Genomic DNA, 25,782 nt, shown 5'->3' with positions numbered 1-25,782 from the left:
AAATCAAACGGTATAAATTTAACACTATTAAATATATTAAAATTTATTGATGATATAATTTAATGGTTGAGATTCTTCTGCATTCACTATTTGACGGCAGAGAATTGTCTTATTGTTCGTATAAGTAAATTTTCACATTCCTCACCTCTTATTATATCCATTCCAAATTACTTTGACATTCATCTCACTTTAACCACATTTTCTCTTTAATTACAACAATATTTTATACATAAACACCTACACCATATGGTTGTTTACCAAAATTAATCTTAATTAATAATACTGTATCATATAATTCAACACATATAGGCCATTAGGCCTTGTGATATTACAAAAGCACACACCTCTTCTAATAATTATGCAAAATTGATTCCTCACCTCTCTATTAAACATATATTGCTATAACTATCATACATGGTTTGGTGAATCCAAGCTAAGAGAAAACCTTGGCATCACATATCATATCACACACTCACCATATGAAATCCTTCCTCCAATTAATTTCATCATTACTAAAATAAAACCCATCTTGTGTAACCCTCCAAGAACATAACCTATGTAATCCACAACGTTCTATGTCCCTAGAAGCCTCAAAAGCATCAAAAATCTTCCTTGTACTATCCCATTTCATTGTACACTTCATATAGTTGCTACTCCAAAAATTTGGCCTCATGATCCAACTAAATTCATCATGTTCTTGCAAAGCACGACCACCAAGATCAATTTCTTCTGATGAACACCAAATGACTAAAGGAAGAGAAGAGTTATCATTGAAGCCATTAATCACACGAACATAGTACTCATCACCACCAAAGATGTGTTGTGTTCTTTGTACTATTGCCATTGCAATGAAAATGGAAGAGGCAAAACATAGTATAAGGTAAACACTCACCACAAATTTCATTGTATTTTTTTGGGTGTTATGATATGATATGTTTTGTTCTGCTTCTATAGCTTTGTATATATATGGTTACTAATATTTGAAATATTAATTATTTTATAGTTAGAGCATATTAGTGCTTGAAAACTGGTTGGTTATTAACTAAGCTCAACTTGAGTTATCATTGCCCTTTAATTTAATAGTACAAAATATAGTGCTTACAAAATTCCTTTTCATCCTTTCTTTTATGTGATCTCAATCTTATCATTTTGTTTGATCTTTGTCTTTATTGTCATTTTTTATATATAAATATGTTATAGGTCACATCCAATATCCACCCTCCTTAATAGTGATTAATTTTCATTGAAAAATATATTAGTCATACAATCACAGAAGTAGTTTATTTATATATGGTGTTGATATTTAGACACGTCATGAACCCATTTTACGGATTTAGATTCTATACAGTTACTGATTGCATGCAGTCGTGCAGTCATGACTTCTTGACCGTCTAATCTCGACCGTACAATCAGTCTAATTTTTTTTATTGAAATTTCACATTTTATAAAATCAGAATATTCTTTTATTATAGTCCGTCTGATCAAAATCAGAGATCAAAATCAGACAGTCAGAAATTCATGACTGCATGCAGTCAGTGACTTCACGGAATCTAGATATCCTCATTCTACACTTCAGATGGATCCCACTTTTTCTAACTAAGAAACATACTAAGAGATTAAGGAGGTGTAGATTAGACGGGGTGTCCACCAATCTTTCCCCGTTTTTTACACAACAATTAAAATTTAAGTACTTAATTAAGTTGTATTAGTTCCTTAACACTCATATCAATCATATGTTCCACTTAATTAAGTTGTATTAGTTCCTTAGCACTCATATCAATCATATGTTGGTGCCTTTATTGCCACTTTATGTTTGTGGTGTATATATCGTATTTTAAAGCATATCCATGTGACAAGATTATGCTGTTTATGTGCTAAGATATTGTTTTCAAGATCCTATACTTTTCTTCTTTTGTTAACAATTTGGTTATATTTTATTAGATATATATATATATATATATATATATATATATATATATATATATATATATGTTTTTTAATGTATAGGAAGGATTAATGAAGTAGTTAGTTTTTTTTCTTCTTCCTTGAGTAGTATACAAGAGAAATAATATTGTACATTTTAATACATTATTTGAACACATTTTCTAGTATATCTAAGTTAAGTCATAGGTTCCACCACTTAGTACTTGTTTGTTAGGTACAAAAGATCCGTAGAGAGAAAAATAGTGAAAAGATAAAGAGAAGAAAAGGGAATGTGGTCTCTCATTTGTACGGAAGAGAAACAGACAAAGGATAGAAAGAAATATTGGTGGGGTTTGCATTTTTCTATTTTTCAAATAGAGAATAAAGATGAGAGAAAGTTAATTATGCATTTCTATTCCACATAAATTATACAACATGTCTTTCTTTTTTTGGGAACAACATGTCTTTCTTTATTACATAAACATGTCTTTTTATTCTCTTTATTTTAATAGTATTTTTGTCCTGTATTAGATAATATATTTTCTTTTTCTTTGTCTTAAAAAGATCTCCAGTACTGCTGAAACTCACACATAAAATTGTATGATATTATGTTTGAATTTAGACTGATTTAACAATATTGATATTTTTTTAGTTGAACAAAATTTATAAACTATATTTTCCCAGTTTTGACCAACTAAATAAATAGAGTAAAAAAAAAAAAAGAAATTGCTTCTTGATTACGGTGTTTGAAATGTGTATTTTTTTTATAAGCAAAAATTGAATTATAAGGAGTATAAGGTGTACTCAACCCTTACAATTCGGAGAACCTCCATTATATATTATGGAGACAAGCTAATGGATCATTACACCAATGAGAGAAACTTATAAGAAGAATTGTTCGATATACGACCTATAAACCAAAACCACGTAATAAAAATTATCCGATCCACTATGACAGACACATTAGCAACAACTCCTCTAAACATTGTGTTGTTTCGAGCACGCCATAAACTCCACGTGGTAGCTAACCAAATTAGATGACGGCCTTTAGCATATTTTTTATTCTTCACCAAAGCACCGAAATAGTTGAAGTGGCTCCAAACCTCCTCAAAATGAATACAAGCCACTTTCATCCACTTAAAAATATTCTTCCACACTCGTAATGAGAAAGAGCAATTAAAAAACAAATGATTAATGTCTTCCTCTTCTCTATAACAAAATGCGCAACACCATTCACGATGATTAACAATAATCTCTTTCTTTGGCAAAGCCATACGGGTCGATAATCTTTCTAATAATAACCTCCATCCAAAAACATTTACTTTTAATGGAATATCATTCACCCATAACTGATTCAAAGCATGCACAATATTCTCATCTACTATAGTTGATTCGACACTATTTAGAAGGAATTGATATGCCGAATTCATAGAAAATTACTGCTATGATCCGGTATCCATCTCATGCTAACCATTTTGTCCTGCTTAGGACTAACATCGGCCAACAAATACAATAACTCTGTTGCTGCTTCTGACTCGGTGGAAGACAATGTTTCAGCCCAACAAATATTCCAAAACCATTTTCCATTATGTTCAAAACTTGTGTCTGATACAAAACAATTTGGCATAGAAGTTTTAATATATAAAGCTGGATATAAATCTCACAAATAGTCAGATCCATACCACTTGTCTTTCCAAAAATGAATTGCATTCCTTTGTCCCAGCACGTTACTTATATTTGATCGGAACCAGTCGCCATTGTCTTCTCTCCCTATCTTCAATAAATCACGCCACCAAATCGATTGTCCTCTACCTTCGTAAACCATCTGATCCAAGAAATTTGAATACAAAGAGCCATATCTATAAGCAAGCAACTTGGACCATGCAATTCCTGGCACACAGTGGACATGTGTTGCTCAAGGTGTAGCAACACTTGTCTGTTGTAGACAGATGTTGTAACTGGTGCGCCAACACTTGTCTATAAACAGAGCAAATAACATAAAACAACACAAACAGTAAAGTAAATAACACACGAGAGTTGTTAACCCAGTTCAGCCTAAAGCCTACTCTGGGGGATACCAATCCAGGAATGAAGTCCACTATCAGCAGTATTACTTCGAAGCTAAACTCACTCGTTTACAACTTCTCACTTAATCACTACCCAATGACCCTTCTACCTAGGAACTCCTAGATATGAGACCCCGTCCCAATTCCCACCTTAACAACACAGACAGCGTTGTTATTCAATTTCACTATCACAACAGGTGGAGACACACTCCTAAGAAACTAGGATTCACTCTTGCTTAAAAGCTTGTGAGTAAACCACACAACACAATAGAACAATCTCCGTACTTCAAAGCTTAGGAGAAGTTCACACTTACAACTCAATAAACTCAGGTCCTAAGCTTGCATCAATGAGACACAAGAAAGGCTCACAATTAACACTCTAAAATCCTAAAACACACGCTTTGTAAGAACACGATTTTAGATACTTGAAACCATATGCTTGCCTTCGTATTTATAGTAGTAGAACGACTTGGGCTTCAAGACAAAATTAGGGCTTCTAGAATTGCGGCAGCAGTGATATATTTTTGAAAACAATAGTTATATTTTTGAACCGCAAAAATATATTTTCCAAAAATATAATTCCTTTGGAAAATAAAACTAGGGTTTGGCTGCCTCATGAAACACATTAAACACGTGCGCCTTCCTCTGTAAGAAACCTTGAAACAATTCTTCAAACAGATCTTCAAAAGATTGAGTAGAAATTTAAACCCGCTAGCTGGCGCGCACGATACAGAGTCAGGTGTTGTTTCAAAGTGTCCCAACATTTGTCACAACACTTGGGGTCAGCACATTTGTCTCAACACTTGGCTAAAATATGTTTTTGCAAAATGTAGCCAATATACAAAAACCCAACAATCTCCCCCTTTGGCAAATTTTGGCTAAAACAATATTAGACCAGTATATAGAGAGATACAATATTCCCTTTCCTTCGAGTCAACATGATCACACAACTAGGAAAGAAAGTAACACATAATAAAGCTACTTCCAAGAGAATTAAGTAGCATCAGAGGCAATGCAACAGCGGAATCAAACAACTAGCCTCATGGAACAACACAAGGGAGAAATAAACTCCCATAGTAGATGCTAAGAAGTAGGAGAAATAAACTCCTAATAGTGTAAAGCGCATTTCTTCAACATAAGAACATCAGGGAAAAATAAATTCCCATAAAGTATCTGAGAAAAATAAATTCTCAGTCATAGTGGATAGTGGACTTAATAGTCAGGTGCCATAACACTTGGCACAACATTTGTCATCAAATAGATTCAGGCGATCAAGAGATATTGTCACTCACACTCCCCCTGAATTCATGCATACACACACCAGATAGAGAAAGAAGATTCACTACTCCCCCTTAATACATGCATATTACTCACACTCCCCCTCAATACGAGCATACGAACATTAGCACAGAAACAGTCACCAGATGTGAGAACATCTGTCTACACACTTGTCACACACACACACTACTCCCCCTTTTTAGCCACAATTTAGACAAACATCATGCATAGGAAATAGAAGTGTCAGGGTGCAATTATTACAGACCATAGAGCACACACAGGTGCTAGAAATCCAGGGCCTTGCCCATAAAAGAAACAACGAAAGAAACACCAAACGAACATCAGAAAAATATAAAAAAACATCAGAAATCATATGGATGAACTTTCATCAGAGTCCTCCATTACATCCTCAGAGCCATCCTCAGAGCCACTAGTTCCTTCTTCTTCTTGTCCATTGGGCTCACCCTCAACAGTCTCAGCAGCCTCCTCAGCCTTGAGTGCCTCAATCACACGATCAATTTTTAATTTTCTTGCCTCAAGGGCTCTGCTAGTCTCAGTAAGATCAGCAATCATCTGCTTCCTTGAAAGTATACCAGCCTGGACAGATGTGCCAACACCTGCTGCAGCATTTGTCCCATCCAGCAGCCTCTGCTCAATAATCAACACCCCTTTCCTTTTACAAGGAACATCAGTACTTCTCAAAATATCTGGGTGTTGCTCAAGTATTATATTGCATAGCAGAGTAGGAAGAGCAACTGGTTTCTCAACAGCATAAGTCAGGGCATGGCTTAAGGTTTCTTGAAAGAAGTAGGATCCATAATCAAACTTTGCTTTTGTACCCACAGCATATATGAACCTACCCAATCCTCTTGCCACATCTCCTGAGTGGGTTGTAGGCACCCAATTATGGGCAGCAATCCTATTTAAAACAGCATAAAATGGGGAGAGGGAAGTTGCAGACAACTTGGCCTTGCTTGGCCATACTTTAATTCTTCCACCAGTGAGGACTTTGCAGACCTCATTATCTGTGGCTTTTAGAGGAGCCACTTCATCAGAACTTCTTTGTAGATATTGATTAATCACAATTGGTGAGAATTTCACACACTTTCCTCGTACAAAAACTTGCCTATATTCAGGACTTCTTGGATCATTGCAGTTTTCAGCAACATTAATCAAAAATTCCTTAACAAGCCTGTCAAAGCACTTGTCCAAACCAACCACAGTTTTCATCAGACCTGCATACTCAAGAGCTTCTACAATACTAGGACATTCAAGAATATCAGCTTTCAAATTTCTTTCCAGAGCTAACCTTCTATGATACACAAACTTCCATCTTGCAGACCCATTCTCCAGATGAAATGAGATATTATCCAAAGGAGCATAGGGAACAGTTTGAGGAACCTTCTTCCTTCCTATACTCTTCCTAGATGTGCTGCCAGATGCAGCAACATCTGTCTCTGGCTCAAACTCAGAATCACTTGTTGGTGGAGCTTTCCTTTTCCTAGTCTCAGTTCTAGGAACCACCTTACTTACAGGTTTTGGAGGTCCATATAGGGGCTTTTTACAAGTAACTTTTTCAGCCCTAGATGGTTTGGGTGTTTGGACAGGTGTGTTAGTAGCCTCTACAGCTTTACCAGCCCTACTTCTAGTCCTCCTAGCCACACTAGCCTCAGAATTTGTAGGAGCAGCCTTGTCGCTAACAGTAGTTTCAGTTTCATTAACAATTATAACCTCAGGAGTTTCTTTCACAACTTTATCAGGAACAGCTTCTTTATCAGTATCCTTAGGTGGGGGACTCTCATCAGACTCAGAATAGTCCACAAGGTTTTCTTGTGCCAAAGATGTGGTAACATCTGGCACCACATTTGGCGTAGCGCCATGTGTTGCAACACTTGGCGCAACATGAGTCTCAGGAGCAGTTTTCTTAATGGACTCATCAGCAACATCATTATTGGTCTCAGTAGAAGCACCAATATTATCATTAACAGCAACAGGGGAGTTAGGAACACTTTTCCCCAAATTTTCAGACATATCAGGGGTCTCTACACCTAGGGTTTTATCAGATTTTGGTGTATTAAGACCTAAATTAACAGAAATCTTACCAGATGCAGTAACATTTTCAACTGTAGGATTGGAGACAGGCGTTGCAACACCACTTGATGGTAGTGGATTAATGTGAAGTTCAGACATTGTAAAAGGCTTACTCGATTCACCTTTCCCTTTCTTGCCTTTACGTGTTTTAATTGCAGCGGGAGAGGAAGGATTTGTATTCGTTCGCGATGATTTAGCCTTCTTTGCAACAGATTTTCTCCTCATCGTTGGACTTGTGGCAGGTATGGTGTTGAGAGGAATAGCATTTATCGCCATTTGTGGTGATGGTACAGCATCTGTCTTTGTTGGTGAAGATTTGGCCGAGTGAGACATGATGAGTGAACAGAGGTGAATTTTGTGATTGAAGAAGATGGAAGTTGAACGTTCTCTGAGAAAATACGAAGTGGAAGTTGAGTTGATTTGCGTGAGAGAGAAAAGAAGATGAGAAGTTTGTGTGAAGATAGGTTGGTTTTGTAAAACCAATAATAACTCCCTTAAGTTAGTGTGCACCAAGAGTGGGAGAGAGAAATTAACTGCTGCACGCTCTCCAAGCAGTAACTGCTATTGATTTTCAAAAAGGCAAATTCCCAATTTGCCTCTCAATTTTTCAAATTGACTTGCGTCCAAAGCTTTAGTAAAAATGTCTGCTAACTGTTCTTCAGATGCAATGTGCTCAAGTGTAACAATTTTTTCTTCCACAAGCTCTCTTATAAAATGATGACGTATATCAATGTGCTTAGTCCTACTATGTTGAATAGGATTTTTAGAAATGTTTATAGCACTCAGATTGTCACAGTAAAGTGTCATGACATCTTGCTCCACACTATACTCTTTCAACATTTGTCTCATCCATAACAATTGAGAGCAACTACTCCCAGCTGCTATATATTCTGCCTCAGCTGTTGATAGAGACACACTATTTTGCTTCTTACTAAACCAAGATACTAGATTGTTTCCCAAGAAGAAACATGCACCAGAGGTGCTCTTTCTATCATCAGCACTTCCAGCCCAATCTGCATCACAATATCCAATTAAGGTAGAATCATTACCATGAGAGTATAAAATTCCATAGCTACATGTGCCATTGACATATTTGAAGATCCTCTTTACTTGAGTCAGATGACTCATCTTGGGTTCAGATTGATATCTTGCACAGACACCAACTGCAAACATGATATCAGGCCTGCTAGCTGTGAGATATAGCAAGCTCCCAATCATACTTCTATAGAGACTTTGATCCACATCAACCTCTTTCTCATCTTTGGTAAGCTTCAAGTGTGTAGGTGCAGGTGTCCTTTTGTGACTACCACCTTCCATTCCAAATTTCTTCACAATGTTTCTTGCATATTTTTCTTGAGAGATAAATATGGTGTCTTCCATTTGTTTGACCTGAAGACCTAAAAAATAAGTTAGCTCACCTACAAGACTCATTTCAAATTCAGATTGCATTTGATGCACAAAATGTTCCACCATTTGTCGCGACATTCCACCAAATACAATATCATCCACATATATCTGTGCTATCATTAGCTTCCCTTTCTCTTCTCTTACAAACAGGGTTTTATCATTACCACCCTTCTTGTATCCATGGCTGACAAGGAATTCAGTCAATCTTTCATACCATGCTCTAGGGGCTTGTTTCAATCCATAGAGTGTTTTCTTTAGTTTGTAAACATGGTTAGGAAAGCTTGGATCTACAAACCCTTTTGGTTGCTCAACATATACCTCTTCATTTAGATAGCCATTTAGGAATGCACTTTTTACATCCATTTGATATAGCTTGAATTTTAAAATGCATGTCACAGCCAAGAGTAATCTTATGGACTCCAAGCGAGCAACTGGAGCAAAAGTTTCATCAAAATCTACTCCTTCTATCTGGGTGTATCCTTGTGCTACAAGTCTGGCTTTATTTCTAGTAATATCACCATTTTCATCAGTTTTGTTCTTGTACACCCACTTTGTACCAATAACATTTATACCATCTGGTCTAGGTACTAGATCCCATACCTCACTTCTTTTGAACTGAGTTAGTTCATCCTGCATAGCATTGATCCAGTATTCATCAGTCAAAGCTTCTTTAACATTCTTTGGTTCAATCTTTGATATGAAACATGAATTGGAGATTGCTTCTTTTGATCTTCTTGTTGCAATTCCTTGATTTGGATTTCCAATGACAAGTTCCAGAGGATGATTCTTCTGTGTTCTAGTAGATGGTCCCTTGTTTGGTCTAGGAACCTCTGTAGTAGATTCAGAATGTTGATCAGGTTCAGGTTCAGTTTGATCATCATCAGGTGTTGGGACAGGTGTTATGACATCTGTCTCTTCAGCTGGATCTGCACTTGTTGTATCACTGTCATCAACAACAACATTAATTGATTCCATCATAGTTCTTGTTCTGGAGTTAAAAACCCTGTACGCTCTGCTGTTGGTTGAGTAACCTAAAAATATCCCCTCATCACTTTTGGGATCTAATTTTCTTCTAGGTTCTCTATCTGCCAAAATCTAACATTTTGACCCAAACACATGGAAATACTTCACAGTAGGCTTCCTATTCTTCCATAATTCATACAGTGTTGTAGCAGTACCTTTTCTTAATGTTACTCTATTGTGAATGTAACATGCTGTATTCATGGCTTCAGCCCAGAACTTGTAAGGAACATTTTTGGCATGCAACATTACTCTTGCAGATTCCTGTAAGGTTCTATTCTTTCTTTCAACCACACCATTTTGTTGAGGTGTAATTGGTGAAGAAAATTCATGAATTATTCCTTCAGCAGCACAAAAATCAGCAAATTTAGAGTTTTCAAACTCCTTTCCATGGTCACTTCTGATTCTTACAATACCACAGTCTTTCTCCTTTTGAAGTTGTACACAAAGATTTTTGAATTCTTCAAAAGTCTCAGATTTTTCCCTAATGAAATTTACCCAAGTATATCTAGAGAAGTCATCAACAATAACAAGAACATATTTCTTACCTCCAAGACTCTCAACTTGTATGGGACCCATCAGATCCATATGTAGTAACTCAAGAACTCTAGAGGTGGACAAGTGTTGCAACTTTTGGTGCGACACTTTGGTTTGCTTCCCAATCTGACATTCACCACAGATATTGCCTTCCTGTATCTGTAAGATTGGTAGTCCTCTGACAGCTTCTTCTGATATGACTCTCTTCATGCTCTTCAGGTTAAGGTGTCCTAATTTTTGATGCCACAGCTTAACCTCTTCATTTTTAGTAAAGAGACATGTAGATACATTACCTTCTTCAAGAGGGATCCACAAGTAGCAGTTGTCTTTTGATCTAACACCCCTCATAAGGATGTCTCCTTCATTATTGCTGACCAGACATTCATTTTTTGTAAAGTTGACTTTCATGCCTTGATCACATAGTTGGCTTATACTGATTAGATTGGCAGTTAGTCCTTTTACAAGGAGAACATTTTCAAGTTTTGGTAGACCATGGTCAATAAGTCTTCCAATACCTTTGATTTCCCCCTTTGCTCCATCTCCAAATGTCACAAAACTTGTGGCATAAGATTTTACTTCCTTTAAATATTTTTCAACACCAGTCATGTGTCTGGAACAACCACTATCAAAGTACCAATCTTCTTTTGATGATGCTCTGAGAGATGTATGGGCAATCAAACTTTTCCCACTGCTTTCAGCTGTATACTCCTTGGTATTTGTTGCATCATCTTTTTGCTTCCATTCCATCTTTGTTTTAGTGATGGATTGATCAGATTCTTGTGGAATTTCACTTGGATAACCATACAGTTTGTAGCAATAAGGCCTTATGTGCCCCTTTCTTCCACAGTGATGACATCTCCATGAATGGTACCTGCTTCTTGGTCTAGGTATAAACCTAGGTCTCTGCCATCTTTGCTGATGTGGTGCCACATGTGGCAACACTTGTCTCTGCTGTCTAGGAGACAGGTGTGACGACATCTTGTCATGCATTTTTGGAGACGGTTGTTTACTTATCTCAGGCATATATTTCCCTTCTTTGTTGTAATCCATAATCCTATTAACATTTTTGTATTCATACCCAATGCCTGTTTTGGATCTACTAGGAGCAGGCAAAGTTTCCAGGATTTCATCTAGATCACTTCCTTTGAATAGCCTAAGAACATGCTTCTTTAAATTCTCAAGATGAGAGTTTAATTCAGTTACCTCTTCATTCAGATGGGCTATCTCAGTCAGTTGTTTGATCTTGTCAGCTTCTAAGTTGATGATAGTTGCCTTCTGTTCCTCAATGATCTTTAAACTATCTTCCCATTTAGTACTAAATTCAGAGATTCTTGACAAATTAGCAGCTCTCTCAGTTTGCAACTTAGTGATTGTTTCTTTTTGTTCTTCAGAGACTCTGCAGACTTCTGCACTCTTCAGACACAGCTTTTTATATGATTCAGCAAGTTCATCAAAGGTTAGTTCTTCTTCACATGATTCAGTGTCAGATGTGCAAACACTTGTCAATACATGTATAGCTTTTGCAGTATCGGCTTCTCCTTCAGAATCTTCATCTGACCAAGTTACAGTTAACCCCTTCTTTTGTTTCTTCAGAAAGGTTCCACATTCACTTCTAATGTGACCAAACCCCTCACATTCATGGCATTGAACACCTTTATTTGGAGCTGATTTCTCATCTGTTACAGGTTTTCTGAAATTCCTGTAAGTGTTGCGACCAGTGTCAGCTGCACCTGTCTTAGAGCGTTTGTCCATTCTTTTTAGCACCTTATTAAATTGTTTTCCCAAAAGAACTATTGCATCAGAGATGCTTTGTTCAGATTCTGTGTCACTCAGTTGATCTTCTTCCTCAGCATTTGAAACAAAAGCAATACTTTTGTTTTTCTTATCCATCTTTTCATTTGTGGCTACCTCATAGGTTTGTAGTGAACCAACCAGTTCATCTAGCTTCATATCTGTGATATCCTTTGCTTCTTCTATAGCTGTGACTTTCATGTCAAACTTCTTAGGTAGAGACCTGAGCATTTTTCTTACCAGCTTTTCTTCAGGTATCTTTTCACCCAAGGCATCAAATTGATTGTCAAAATCAAGTATGGTCATGTGAAAATCCTGAATGGTTTCATCATCGTTCATTCTTAGATTCTCAAACTTAGTTGTTAGGAGTTGTAGCTTAGACAGCTTCACTTTAGAGGTACCTTCATGAACAGTCTCAAGAATTGTCCAAGCTTCCTTAGCACAGACACACTTTTTGATGAGTCTGAATATGTGCTTGTCAACACCATTATATAGGGCATATAATGCTTTTGAGTTTGCAAGAGCAAGCTCATCTTCTTCTTTGGACCATTCTTCAGCAGATTTCAACTCAAGAGTTGGTTTACCATCTTTGTCCATCTTCACGGGTGGAGTCCATCCTCTCAGAATTGCCTTCCATGTCTTGCTATCAATTTGTTTTAGGAAGGCCATCATGCGGGACTTCCAATAGTCATAGTTTGAAGCGCCAACCAAGAGAGGTGGTCTGGTAACAAAACCTCCTTCTTTGTCCATCCTTGCCAGAAACGATTTCCCTGGAGCTCACCCTAAAATTCAGAACAGGGTGCCTGCTCTGATACCAATTGCAATTCCTGGCACACAGTGGACAGGTGTTGCTCAAGGTGTAGCAACACTTGTCTGTTGTAGACAGATGTTGTAACTGGTGCGCCAACACTTGTCTATAAACAGAGAAAATAACATAAAACAACACAAACAGTAAAGTAAATAACACACGAGAGTTGTTAACCCAGTTCAGCCTAAAGCCTACTCTGGGGGATACCAATCCAGGAATGAAGTCCACTATCAGCAGTATTACTTCGAAGCTAAACTCACCCGTTTACAACTTCTCACTTAATCACTACCCAATGACCCTTCTACCTAGGAACTCCTAGATATGAGACCCCGTCCCAATTCCCACCTTAACAACACAGACAGCGTTGTTATTCAATTTCACTATCACAACAGGTGGAGACACACTCCTAAGAAACTAGGATTCACTCTTGCTTAAAAGCTTGTGAGTAAACCACACAACACAATAGAACAATCTCCGTACTTCAAAGCTTAGGAGAAGTTCACACTTACAACTCAATAAACTCAGGTCCTAAGCTTGCATCAATGAGACACAAGAAAGGCTCACAATTAACACTCTAAAATCCTAAAACACACGCTTTGTAAGAACACGATTTTAGATACTTGAAACCATATGCTTGCCTTCGTATTTATAGTAGTAGAACGACTTGGGCTTCAAGACAAAATTAGGGCTTCTAGAATTGCGGCAGCAGTGATATATTTTTGAAAACAATAGTTATATTTTTGAACCGCAAAAATATATTTTCCAAAAATATAATTCCTTTGGAAAATAAAACTAGGGTTTGGCTGCCTCATGAAACACATTAAACACGTGCGCCTTCCTCTGTAAGAAACCTTGAAACAATTCTTCAAACAGATCTTCAAAAGATTGAGTAGAAATTTAAACCCGCTAGCTGGCGCGCACGATACAGAGTCAGGTGTTGTTTCAAAGTGTCCCAACATTTGTCACAACACTTGGGGTCAGCACATTTGTCTCAACACTTGGCTAAAATATGTTTTTGCAAAATGTAGCCAATATACAAAAACCCAACAGACCAAATAGAATTTGGTTCACAAATCCCTCTCCATTTCCATTTGCTAAGTAAGGCTTGATTAAATAAATTGAGATTCTTGATGCCCAACCCTCCTTTTTCTTTAGGGAGACACCCAACAAATCTTCTTGTTCTCCGAACTCCCTCTCCACAAAAATTTCCTTTGGATATTTACCAATTCTTTTAAAACACAAACCGGAGCTTTGAAAAAAGAGAAAAAATAAAGTGGTAAACTCGATAACACCGAATTTATGAGGGTAACTCTTCCACCGATTGATAGATTACGACTATTCCAACTATTAAGGCGATTTCTCATAGATTCAACAATAGGATTCCAAGTTATTTTTCTCCTTGGATTGACTCCAACTGGAATTCCTAAAAAACGGAATGGAATAGAATCCACTTCATAGAGAAGGAAAGAGGAAAGAAGATGCAGCTTCTAAAAAAGAATCATCAAGATTGATACCGTACAATTTGCTTTTAAAAAAATTGACTTTCAGTCCTGACACTAACTCAAAGCTGCGCAACACAATTGTTTAAGTCCATAGGTTGTTCCAATTACCCTCTTCTATCAAAATAGTATCATCCGCAAATTGCAATGTATGAAATTGAAGTACATCACTTACCTTATAACTGTAGAAACTATCGATATCCACCGCTTTCTGCATCAAACGTGTGAGTCCTTCAGCTGCTATTAAGGAAAGGAAAGGGGAGAGCGGATCACCTTACCTCAATCCTTTACCAACCGAGAAATCTTCTATAAAACTCTCGTTAACTAATACTGATATCGAACTATTAAAAACACAAACTCTCATCCATAATAGTATATGCTCGTTACTCTTAGAAATGAGTATTGGGCCTAACTCAACCCTACAAAACCGGCTTGTGAGGTGAGGATTGCCTCTAGTATATAAACACTTAGTCAGGCCATCTCTCAACCGATGTGGGACTTCTTAACACACCCCCTCGCGTCCAGCGCTATTGGGCTTGGTACGCGGATATAAATGGTAGGTGGCCCGATATCGGGTGGCCCAACGGATCTTGGAGAGGCTCTGATACCATCTACATCGGTTGAGAGATGGCCTGACTAAGTGTTTATAAACTAGAGGCAATCCTCACCTTACAAGCCGGTTTTGTAGGGTTGAGTTAGGCCCAATACCCAATTCTAAGATCCGTTGGGCCACCTGATATCGGGTCACCTACCATTTATATCCGCGTACCAAGCCCAATAGCGCTGGACGCGAGGGGGTGTGTTAAGAAGTCCCACATCGGTTGAGAGATGGCCTGACTAAGTGTTTATAAACTAGAGGCAATCCTCACCTTACAAGCCGGTTTTGTAGGGTTGAGTTAGGCCCAATACTCATTTCTAAGATGGTATATATCAGAGCCTCTCCACGATCCGTTGGGCCACCTGTTATCAGGTTTCCGCTATCGGGCCACCTACCGTTTATATCCTCGCACCAAGCCCAATAGTGCTGGGCGTGAGGGGGTGTGTTAAGAGTCCCACATCGGTTGAGAGATGGCCTGACTAAGTGTTTATATACTAGAGGCAATCCTCACCTTACAAGCCGGTTTTGTAAGGATGAGTTAGGCCCAATACTCATTTCTAAGAGTTACCACTTACCAACACACTTTTTACCATTTTCTTTTCAAAAGTGTGTGCTTATACGGTCTTGTAAGTTGTAAAGTTATCTGGACTTACTTACCAAAAAAAAAGTTATGTGGACTTATATCTAAAATTATGAGAACTATATAAATTTCAATCAATAATTTTTGAAAAGATAGTTGCAAGCTAATGAAAATAAACCCTTCACTCAGCTGCAAGCCTGCAAGGACATTCTTTATGTGAAATTTCAATTTTGATTTTGTGTCACCACACTTCTCTCTGTCTATATATAAAAACTCTCCATCTTCTTGAGTTTCCTTCCTTTAAAAAAATTATATAAAAAATAAATAAACATAAACAAATTCAACTCCACCAAAGATATGAAACATTCAAGGTTCGTTTTCCACACTTCCAGCATGTTGAATTTGTGGTATTTATGTGAAAGAATAGGGAAAAACAATAAGAAAATTGATAATGATGTCAATGACCTAAATACCTAAAATACTTTAATAATAGTATGATACTACCTTGATATTTATAACCAAGTGAATATATTTAAATTTAAACTAAATCTCTTTATCATAGGGCTTATAATAAACAAACCTAATCATAAAACTATAATATAAACCTTATTCATATGTTAACAAATATTTTTTATCGTAACACATTGCAAAGCTACAAGAGAAAAATAAATAAATAAAAATGGCTACATGTTTCACATGTTAGTAAGAAGTATTTAATACTAAGATAAAATAAATAAATAAAAATGGCTACATGTTTCACATGTGAGAAAGAAGTATTTAATATTATAACAAAAGAGTGATAGGTATTTAAATAAATTTATATAGTCAGAGGTTGAGGTTCTTTTACGTGACCTAATTCTTGGACGAGTAAGAAAGACTTAAAATTGTAGAGAACATGTACAAATATATCTATATAACATCCACTAAAAACATCCTCACGTCTAGCGGAAGTTGAACTCACGCCCTTACGGGATATGAGTGAACTTCTTAACAAGTATAACAACTGAATCAACCTTCATTTACAAACTAAAGTTCAAATTTCAATTGAAAGAGACCCACAATTAATGTTTGACATGTTTGAAATACAATTACCTCCACCAAAAGTAATATGTTCTAGACTGATTCAAAGCTCAATCCATCCTGCTCAGCCCAAAGATCGTGTCCCTTCACACTTTTATTAGGGAAAAAAAATGTGCCTCCTCCACCTCACAATAATAATTTCATTATCTCTATTAATAATAAGTCATATAGGATGTATACCCATCTCTTGCAAACACTACAAGAAAATATCAGATTTGCTACGAAGGTGTTTCTAGCTACTCCGTAGCTAATCTCTAGTAAAACAGAGTTAGCTACAGATTTGTGGTGAATTAGCTGTCATATAGGGCGTAGCATGGATTGGGTGGCAAATCACCTATCAAAAAATTTCCTAGCTAATTTGCAACTAATATACAGTAAATCCTAGCTAGTTCCCAATTAATACCTGGTTAAATAATATTCAAAAGTTTGTGTTTCCTAACTAATTCGCTAGGATATTGCCACAAACAATTTCACAATAAATCTCTAGCTAGACATTCCTAGTAATTTGGCAGCCATATCCAAGCTTTTAATTTTATTTATTTTTAATTATATTTTTAATTATTATAAAAAGCTTTTTGAGAACTATTTACATAAAACACATTTTGAAGGTTTCTTAATTGTCTGTATGATTAAGCATTTGTTTAAATCATTCAACTTTAATAATCTATTAATAGTATTTTCTTATGCAAGCCTATATATACTTGGTGAATAACATGAAAACACAAGTTGAAAGTAAACATTACTCAATACTCAAGAAACTTAATCAAGCTAAAATTAAATCATTCAATTGAATCCAATGATCATCCAACAAAAAATCAATTCAATTGAATCCAATGATCATTCAATTGTGAACAATACTCAGTACCACTACTAATTAATTTGTTTTTTTGTATTTAATCATTCAAACAAGTAAAAAACTCCGTGTCTCCAAACAAGTTTGCACAACTTTCTCCAAACTCCCTTTCATTGCTCCACCATCTTCAAATCAGCCATAGCTACCTGTGTCTCCATCTCCCTCTTCACTATCTAACACATGATTACAGACATAACAACAAAAGCAAAACACCTTAATAACTAACACAGATTAGAAAAATATTCAGATCTAACAACATGATAACAAGTAGAAAAAACTGAGGTGATAGATGCCAAAATATGTAAGTCTGCAGTAGTTGATGCTATAAAACTCAAAATTGTATTATTCCATCAAGTTAACAGTTTTCTAATGGTACTAAACAAGCATACATGTGATCGATTTTAGCTAAAAAAATATCACTAGAAAAAATAGATTGGAAATAGTGTATCACCTTAATTCCTGTGAACTTTTTCAGCCACATCAAGTTGCATTGGTGCTTTATGCATAGACCGAATCATCGATAGGATTGGCTCCAACATTGGAGCCAACTGCGACTGGACAAAGGAAGTCATTGCTCTATCAACAGCTTTTTTGATAAATTCTTCTGATGTAACTATTATGTTTGCCTCTGCAGATGAAGCAGGCACAGAACTATTAAGGTCTAAGCTGCGACCCACAAAAGTGTTTCTCGTCTTCTTGTAACCAAACGATTTTGTCCATACTTTAGAATCAACTATGGGATGACTGGAGAAGTTGTAACGACCCGATTTTTAGTAAATCGATATTTTATATATTTGCATATATTTTGGGTTAGTGTTAAATATTTATTTACGCGACGTATGATTATTTATCGCGAACATAAGTTTGTGAGCGAAACCTTTGCCGTGTTAGTGGGCTTGGGCGTGTGATAGGAGCTTAATGGGCCTAAGCCATTGGGCTTGGTTCATGACCAATAGAGAGTGGTATAAGTAGCAAGTCAAACCAAGGAATAGTATCACAATTCATTTTTCATGAGAAGTTAGAGTTTGTGAGTTTAGAAGCAAGAGCAAGAACCCTAGGAGAGCAAGAAGAAGAACACGAGCAAGGAGAAGAGATTTAGAGGCCAAGAATCATCGTTCAATCTAAGGTGAGAGTGGTTAAGCATAAGCTTGGGTGATCCAAGAGATGGGAGGTGTCTAGCCTCCATTCCTGAACTCTCTCATCCAATTTCTTTGGGGTTTGGGTGAAGTTTCTTTATCATAAACATGTCTTTTCATCTTAGTATGCTTAATGAACATCTAGGAGGGAATATGTATATGTTTGATGATGTTTTTGCATGTTTATGCAACTTTGCTTATTTTGCAAGAAATTGACATGATTTTGTATGTGTGATGTGTTTTGGTGTTTGTGAATGTTAATACATGTATATATGTATGGTATATACATGATTGATCACTTGTTATGCATTTATAACATGTTATAATGTATTTTGGATGGATTTGAGTGTTAAACCGCCTTATTGAAGCTCAAGAACAGATATTTTTCTGGTGTAGTTCGCTAAGCGACCAAGAGTTCGCTGCAGCGAACAGGTTCGCTGAAGCTCGCCAATGCTCGCCATGAGCAGGTGACTTACTGGTGTGGTTCGCCAAGTCTCGCTAAGCCCTCGCTTAGCGAAGGCCTCAGTGACAGCAATTTTTGTTAATGTTTGTAAAGTGTGTGTATCCATGTATTTGGTTTCTTTTTGGTTTGGAATTATTATATGTTTAATAATTGTGTTGTGTAATGGCATTTATATAAAATGTCAAAGAAGTATATGTATTTTTGTATATCGGGTTGTCCGATAAAGAATAATATCAGTTTGTCTGATAAAGAAGTTTAATGGATTATGTTATCCATGTAGTGAGCAGTAGCTTCGTGCTAAGTGATTATCATATGTTTGGTAAATGCATGGCATTCATAAATTCATGCATTATTTAGGGATATCAGACTTGTCTGATAAAGAAGGATATTGGACTTGTCCAATAAAGAAGAATATCAATGGTAAGTTCCTTGATAAAGAAGATGGTACCACATGCATTAGTCGTGTCTAGGTTGGCATGACATTGAATGTTTGGCATTAGTCGCATTTGAGTAAATGTGCAATTATGTGTTATGTGTTATGTGAGTTCTTTGTGTTGTCCGAAATGACGTGAAACTATATGGTTGTGTATTTGTGAGTATGTGTTATCTGGTGTATTACTTATCGAGGCATGTTTGTGAGTTAGTAATACGTGATAGGTTGAATATAGGTGCGTTTCTATATTCGTATGTATGTGATTATGTTTACTAACTCTCTACCTAATTGTTATGTGCTGGACCTTTGGGGGTTCAGGTATTCAGGTCGAGGTTTCGATCGAGCTTTAGCTGTAGATCGTTTTGGTGTGGAGCACTTTTGGTGAGGAGCTAGTGTAGGCTACCTTTGTATAGTTTTGTTAAGTTAGTTTGGTTGTGATGTATATTAGTGCTCTGGTATGTTGTAACATCGAGTCGGGGATCGTTTGTATTCCGTCGTATATCGATGCGAACATCTTAACTTATGTTTTATGTAGATGAATTATCTTTTGAACTATTTTGTTCATTGCTTTGAAAATCCTTTATTTTAATGTTTTCCGCTGCGACGTTTCGTGTCATGTGTACGATCGTTTTGAAAATGCTTTTCCGTAGCGCTCCGGCTACTTATCTTTAAAAAGTTTTTAAGATCACGTTTTTAAGGGTAGTTAGTTCGGGGTGTTACAGAAGTCCTCTCCATACTTTTCCAGCATGGCAGTGTCATATGACTCCTGACAAACATTTTGAATATAATAATTAACATCAACCTACATTCATATTACAATTAACTTTTTCAAAGTTGAAGTAACTTACAATATACGTTCTTGAGCGTTGGGAGATATATTGTCCATCTGTCTTCTTATGAACCCGGTCATATACATCCCTATATGAAACTTCATGTTTCAATTCCTCTTCCTATGTTCACCAAATTTGCCAACAATTAGCATCTCTATATGCACTTCGTCTCTAAAAATATCGGTGCAAGTGTTTATAAAGAAAGTTACAACGATTATTGTAATATGGAGCCTTACCATCCTCTTCTTATGTTCACCAAAGTTTATGGAGCCTCCTGTGTGCAAGACTGCATCAGGTAAGGAAGCTCTATTACAACGATTAGCATCCGACTTCTTTTTCCACTCGGGTTTCAACCAAATGTCGACCAAACCATCCCATACTTCTGCCTTCATTCCTTTGGGTCCATGGCCCTTAGTGTCGACCAAATTCGTTGAGTTCACTTCTCGTAAGGCCACGTTTCTTGCATTTTTTAAATGATCAGGATACCTATCCATGCATGTTTTTTCCCACACAGTTCTTGCCATATTCCGATCATAATCTGAGGGAAACTTATATTTACCCTGCATAATTATGTATAAACTAGCTTCAGCTTACTTCTAAGTTTTGGATTTTGATTTGTTAAAGTAATATGTATAAAATAGCTTCACCTACATAAAAATATAAATATAAGGCTGGAACACATAAATACTTGCCATGAAATCTTTAAATAACTCATCCTTCGTTTCAATTGGATAATCCTTCCACTTCTCAGCTGGAGTAGGCATACTCGTGATCACCCTAGATATAATATCACGGGTCACAGTCTGGGGAACAAACCTCCTCCTGCAAGTGGGATTTAATAAGATCCCATAAAACAGTTTTAGATTAGAATCTTGGTTAAGCTTAGACAGAGACCTAATGTCAAGACCACCTTCATCAATGGGAGTATACACTGTATTCCATGAGGCAGTTATAACAGTTACAAAATCACAGGAAAAATTTCATTTTAAAACACTCACAAGTATAGAAAACATCACATACTAGACTTAAATGTCAATAATTTGTCACATTGTACACAACTGACTAGCACTAAATATATATATAAATTAAATTAAATGTCATCCAATCCTATTAATACAATTATTAAATATTAGATGAATTTTTCAAATACAAAATAATTGGTGTAAAAGTAATACGAGATAAGCGAAGTTTAAGCCTTCGAATTACAGGATGGAAGTTTAAGCCTTCAAACTAAAATTTCAAAATAAAGAAGAGAACTGGAAATAATCTAATAAACCAACTTCATCCATTAATTTCACACCACTTTAATTCACAAGTCACAACTATACCAATTACAACATAATCATAATTAAGCTGTCTGTGTATAAGTAGTACCTTTTCTTGCATCAGCTCCAGTCAGTCCTTCCGTTTGTCTTTTGTTCTTATCATTATTGACACCTGGGAAATAATATAACCTCAGCTGAATAATGAGAATGTGTATGATTCTATCATAATTTAACTTCACTTAAGCATGATATCAAACACATAGCACATTAACACAGAACACACAAAGGTTAAAAATATCACAAAAAGGTTGAAACTCATTTATAAACAGTACCTGGGGAAAATGACATGTGTGGTGGTGGTGGTGCTGGACTAGTGCATGATTGAGAAGGCTCTGGTGGATCACTCTGACCTCGCCTTTGACTATGTCTAATTCCTCCACTTAATTGCCTCATATTGTTGGAAAATTCAAAACTGACTCCTTTACATTTTTTCACATTATTTGCATCACTCTGACCTCGCCTGTGATTGGCTCCTCCATCATAAATGTAGTATTCATGTCTCTCTTCAGAATCAGAAGACTTGTATAGCCTTTGCCTTTTGTGCTGGTTATTCTGAACACCTATATGTGAAGGAAGATCTGATGTAGTAACTAGAATTGTATTAAAAATCTGATGCAGTAACTAGAATTGTACTAAAGGGACATATATACCTGGGGAATGCTGAGGTGGATTACGACCTCTCCCTTGACCAAGTCCACTTCCTCTACCTCGGATTGCCATGTTATTATATCTAGATACAACTTGTTCTTGTTTTTGTTAATAAGTAAAAAAAGTCCATTTTGTAACATGAATTGGATGGAAATTAAATACATAATGAAACAAAAAATAAATACATTGTTTATATCAAAATAAATACACAATGAAACAAAAACTCATTGTTTGTCCACATCTTCATCTAAGTATTCATTATTGACACTGTATTCATTGTCATCGATGAATTGGTCAGTAAGTGGAGCACTCTTTGACTTATGTATATCATTTATATCCACATCTTCCATTGGGGAATTTGCATCAAATAAAGAAAATTCTTCATCTTCTATGACAACATTGCTTGTTCCAAAGGATCCATCATCTTGATAATAATCACTAGCATCCAACTCATTCAAATCAAGTTGCTCATCATTGAAGCTCTCAGCTACGAAGAGTTTTCGTCTAACTTATCCTTTCTTCGCAGCATCCAACTTCTCATGATTATGGTTTGAGGGAACTATTACAACTTGTTAGAACTACCCTACCTACCTATTCATTGACAATAATGATTAGAACTACCCTACCTATTCATATACTCTGACTTATTAGTACTTCAACCAACAAATAAGCTGAAACATATAAGCTGAAACACATATAAGCTGAAACATATAAGCTGAAACACATAAAAGCTGAAACACCTAAATCCTACTTCATAATCAATCACTCACATATAAGCTTTTGATGTGAGATCAGTGAATCGGCGATGGCGATGGCGATGAATCAGATACAGAATGAATCGGCGATGGCGATGAATCAGATACAGAATGAATCGGCGATGAAGAAAGATGAAGAATGATAGATACCGATGTGATGAAGAATGAATCCAGATTCGAAAGATGAAGAAATTGGATGCATCGACGAAAGAGTGAATCAGTGATGAATCAGATACCGATGTGAATCGAAGATGGTGATGAACGGCGTTGGTAATGAATCGGAGAATGCGATTTGGTGATGAATCGAAGATGGTGATGAACAGCGTTGGTGAACGAGACCGAGTTAGGGATTCAGTACTGATGAACGGCGTTGGTGAACGAGACCGAGTTAGGGATTCGGTACTGATGAACGGCGTTGGTGATTCTGATGAAGAAGCGATTGTGAAGAAGTGATTCCTTTCTTTCGATTTTGAGAGATGATTGTGAATAAGAGATTCTGAGAGACTAATAAGTAATAACTAATAAGCATAAAAAATAAAATAATAAATAATGGAAAAATAAAGAAAAAAATGAGTTAATATAAGTTTTTGAAGTGAATCCGTCAAATGGGTCAAAAAAAAAAAAAAGCATCAGTCAAACAGTGGGATTTTTAATTGGGATTAACTAGAAATGCAATTTGTAGCAAAATTCTGGTAGCAAATCTGATATTTTCTTGTAGTGAAACAAATGTTTGAACTATCAAAAATGATAAACACAAAAAAAAATTGACACCTTATGACAGCATCATGGACAAACTCGGATTTAAACTCTCTCATGCTTTCATTTAGCATCAATCTCAACCATTTATTCATTTTTTCTCTCTTCTAAACTTTTTTCTTCTTTATAAATCACCACCCTTAGATGAAGAAAAGAAGAGAGGGCAACACCAAAAGAGAGAGTATCCAAATCCGACAAATTCAAAGAACTTTTTAGTATATACACCATGTGTAACACCGTGGACAATAAATCCCACAATGTGTCATTTGTTTACACAATAATTTTATCTACCAAAAAAATGGCACAATAATTTTCAACTCAAAGAACTTCTTTTTGGAGCTCCACATTTTTTTTTGTACAACCTTCACGTTCCTAAACACTACATGTTTGAAAGTATATTTTCAAAGAAACAAAATATTGGGTGTTGGCGCAGCTAGCACTAAAACAAACACACGGAAAATAGGCACAATATATGCTCAGTGCACAGTCACTAAAGATAGGCTCGATTTGAGTAAGGAAACACACAAATTTTAATATGAGTAAGGAAGAATTAAAAGAAGGAAAATGCTAAACAGTGCCCATGTGGCACTCTTTAAGCATCTTAAATAGTAAGTTTTTGTCAAAATTTTGTGGAAATGTGCGAAGTCAACGCATTGAAAATTGAAATGTTTCACTTTTTGGATAAATTATTTCTTAAAATGGAATGCTAAAGAGTGCCTCGGGAGCACTGTTTAGCAAGACCCAAGAAAGAAAGAGATGGGATGAAAGAGAAGGAGCATTATTCACTTATCACTTACTCACAGTTGTCACATATTACAAGGGTACTTATATGAGTGTTACTTGCATAACAAGTCACTAACTAATAGCAACAAACTCAAACCTAACCCAACCAATTTACAACTGTCATTTAACTACCTTCAACTGAATTTTAAAATTCTAACTATCATGTTGCTTCTCATAGTAATAATCAATTTAACTCTTATGAATTAAACACAAAATTATTACACTTCTAGACAATATTAAAACTGTTTTTCTGAAAGTATACTATAACTATGGAGGGTAAGAAAATAATCTGCCTCGATCCATTATAATGTTTTAAGCCCAATATCAAACCCATCATCCTCTTGGTTTTCCCCAAAATAAATTAATTGGGTAAAGCTTATAATTCTAATTATGATAGTATAACAAAAAAGAGGAAAAAAAAGTAGTAAATAAAACTTTGGAAAAGGGATAAAATTTTATTAATTAAAGTGGCACACCATTTTAAAACTGTCCCAAGAAGATTTGAAATTTTTCTCATTTTCAGTAAAACTAAAAAAAAATATCATCACCCTAATGAATTAGATAAAGTGGGTTTATACTTATAAGGCCAATTGCATCACCCTAATGTTAATGATGTTTTCTCTCCCCACCTCCCGTGAATCTTTTATACCACAATATTCCAATTTTGCCCTTGCAGAAAATTTCAGTTCGCAGAAACCGAATTTTTACTAGTGCAAATTCAGAGTAAATTTCGGTTTTTAGAAACCGAAATTTGTTTTCAAGGCAAAAAAAAAACTTCGGTTTCTACGAACCGAAGTTTTTTCAAGGGCAAAATTAAAAATTCAGGAAGGATAAAAAATTCACGGGGGTGGGGAGAGAAAACATCAACGCCAATTGCAATGCCAATTTGGACAGATTAAATTTGCAATGGGCCCATAATCTTTTAAACTGGAATTTGTACCATAACTCAATTGGCCCGTTTCTTTTTATGCTTTATAAAATCATTGTTTCATGATATTGTTTTAACTTTATGGATACCACTTTCACGTCTTCTCTCCCGACCTCCAGGGTTTCTTTTATACTCCCTAAAATTCCATTTTGCCCCTCGTATTTTGAAAAAATTTGGCCAACTTATTTCGGTTT

At 36.0% G+C, this 25,782-nt stretch overlaps 4 protein-coding genes across 7 annotated transcripts; all 4 read right to left on the bottom strand.

The window, feature by feature from the left end:
- Window positions 1-250: 250 nt before the first annotated feature.
- On the bottom strand, window positions 251-966 carry LOC123898319 (S-protein homolog 5). Its single transcript, XM_045949242.1, has one exon. The coding sequence runs from the start codon at window positions 902-904 to the stop codon at window positions 473-475; it is 432 nt and encodes a 143-aa protein (XP_045805198.1). The 5' UTR covers window positions 905-966; the 3' UTR covers window positions 251-472.
- Window positions 967-3,583: 2,617 nt separating this feature from the next.
- Window positions 3,584-7,691, bottom strand: LOC123896243. Its single transcript, XM_045946657.1, has 4 exons — window positions 7,275-7,691; window positions 6,717-7,049; window positions 6,252-6,470; window positions 3,584-3,748 (listed from the first exon to the last, which is right to left on the bottom strand). Exons 1-4 carry the CDS (start codon window positions 7,689-7,691, stop codon window positions 3,584-3,586), a joined length of 1,134 nt encoding a protein of 377 aa, XP_045802613.1.
- A 9,790-nt stretch (window positions 7,692-17,481) lies between these two features.
- Window positions 17,482-21,070, bottom strand: LOC123898046. Of its 3 annotated transcripts, none has more exons than XR_006805192.1 (4): window positions 20,630-21,067; window positions 20,412-20,513; window positions 17,983-18,159; window positions 17,482-17,704 (listed from the first exon to the last, which is right to left on the bottom strand). XR_006805192.1 is itself a non-coding variant. In XM_045948894.1 (4 exons), the coding sequence occupies exons 1-3, from the start codon at window positions 20,957-20,959 to the stop codon at window positions 17,984-17,986; spliced, it is 534 nt and encodes a 177-aa protein (XP_045804850.1). In that variant the 5' UTR covers window positions 20,960-21,069; the 3' UTR covers window positions 17,482-17,704; window position 17,983. The 3 variants fall into 3 exon arrangements, 2 of the variants coding, with proteins under 2 accessions (XP_045804850.1, XP_045804851.1); XM_045948894.1 differs by having other exon boundaries at window positions 17,983-18,085; window positions 20,630-21,069; XM_045948895.1 differs by lacking the exons at window positions 17,482-17,704; window positions 17,983-18,159 and adding an exon at window positions 20,284-20,329 and having other exon boundaries at window positions 20,366-20,513; window positions 20,630-21,070.
- Window positions 21,071-21,688: 618 nt separating this feature from the next.
- Window positions 21,689-22,863, bottom strand: LOC123898676. Of its 2 annotated transcripts, none has more exons than XM_045949689.1 (3): window positions 22,369-22,863; window positions 21,991-22,296; window positions 21,689-21,830 (listed from the first exon to the last, which is right to left on the bottom strand). In XM_045949689.1, exons 1-3 carry the CDS (start codon window positions 22,436-22,438, stop codon window positions 21,742-21,744), a joined length of 465 nt encoding a protein of 154 aa, XP_045805645.1. In that variant the 5' UTR covers window positions 22,439-22,863; the 3' UTR covers window positions 21,689-21,741. The 2 variants fall into 2 exon arrangements, with proteins under 2 accessions (XP_045805645.1, XP_045805646.1); XM_045949690.1 differs by having other exon boundaries at window positions 21,690-21,830; window positions 21,991-22,278.
- Window positions 22,864-25,782: the final 2,919 nt, after the last annotated feature.

The sequence above is a fragment of the Trifolium pratense genome, linkage group LG7, assembly GCF_020283565.1.
Source record: "Trifolium pratense cultivar HEN17-A07 linkage group LG7, ARS_RC_1.1, whole genome shotgun sequence".
Classification (NCBI taxonomy): domain Eukaryota; kingdom Viridiplantae; phylum Streptophyta; class Magnoliopsida; order Fabales; family Fabaceae; genus Trifolium; species Trifolium pratense.
This window is presented reverse-complemented; position numbering and strand designations above follow the sequence as displayed.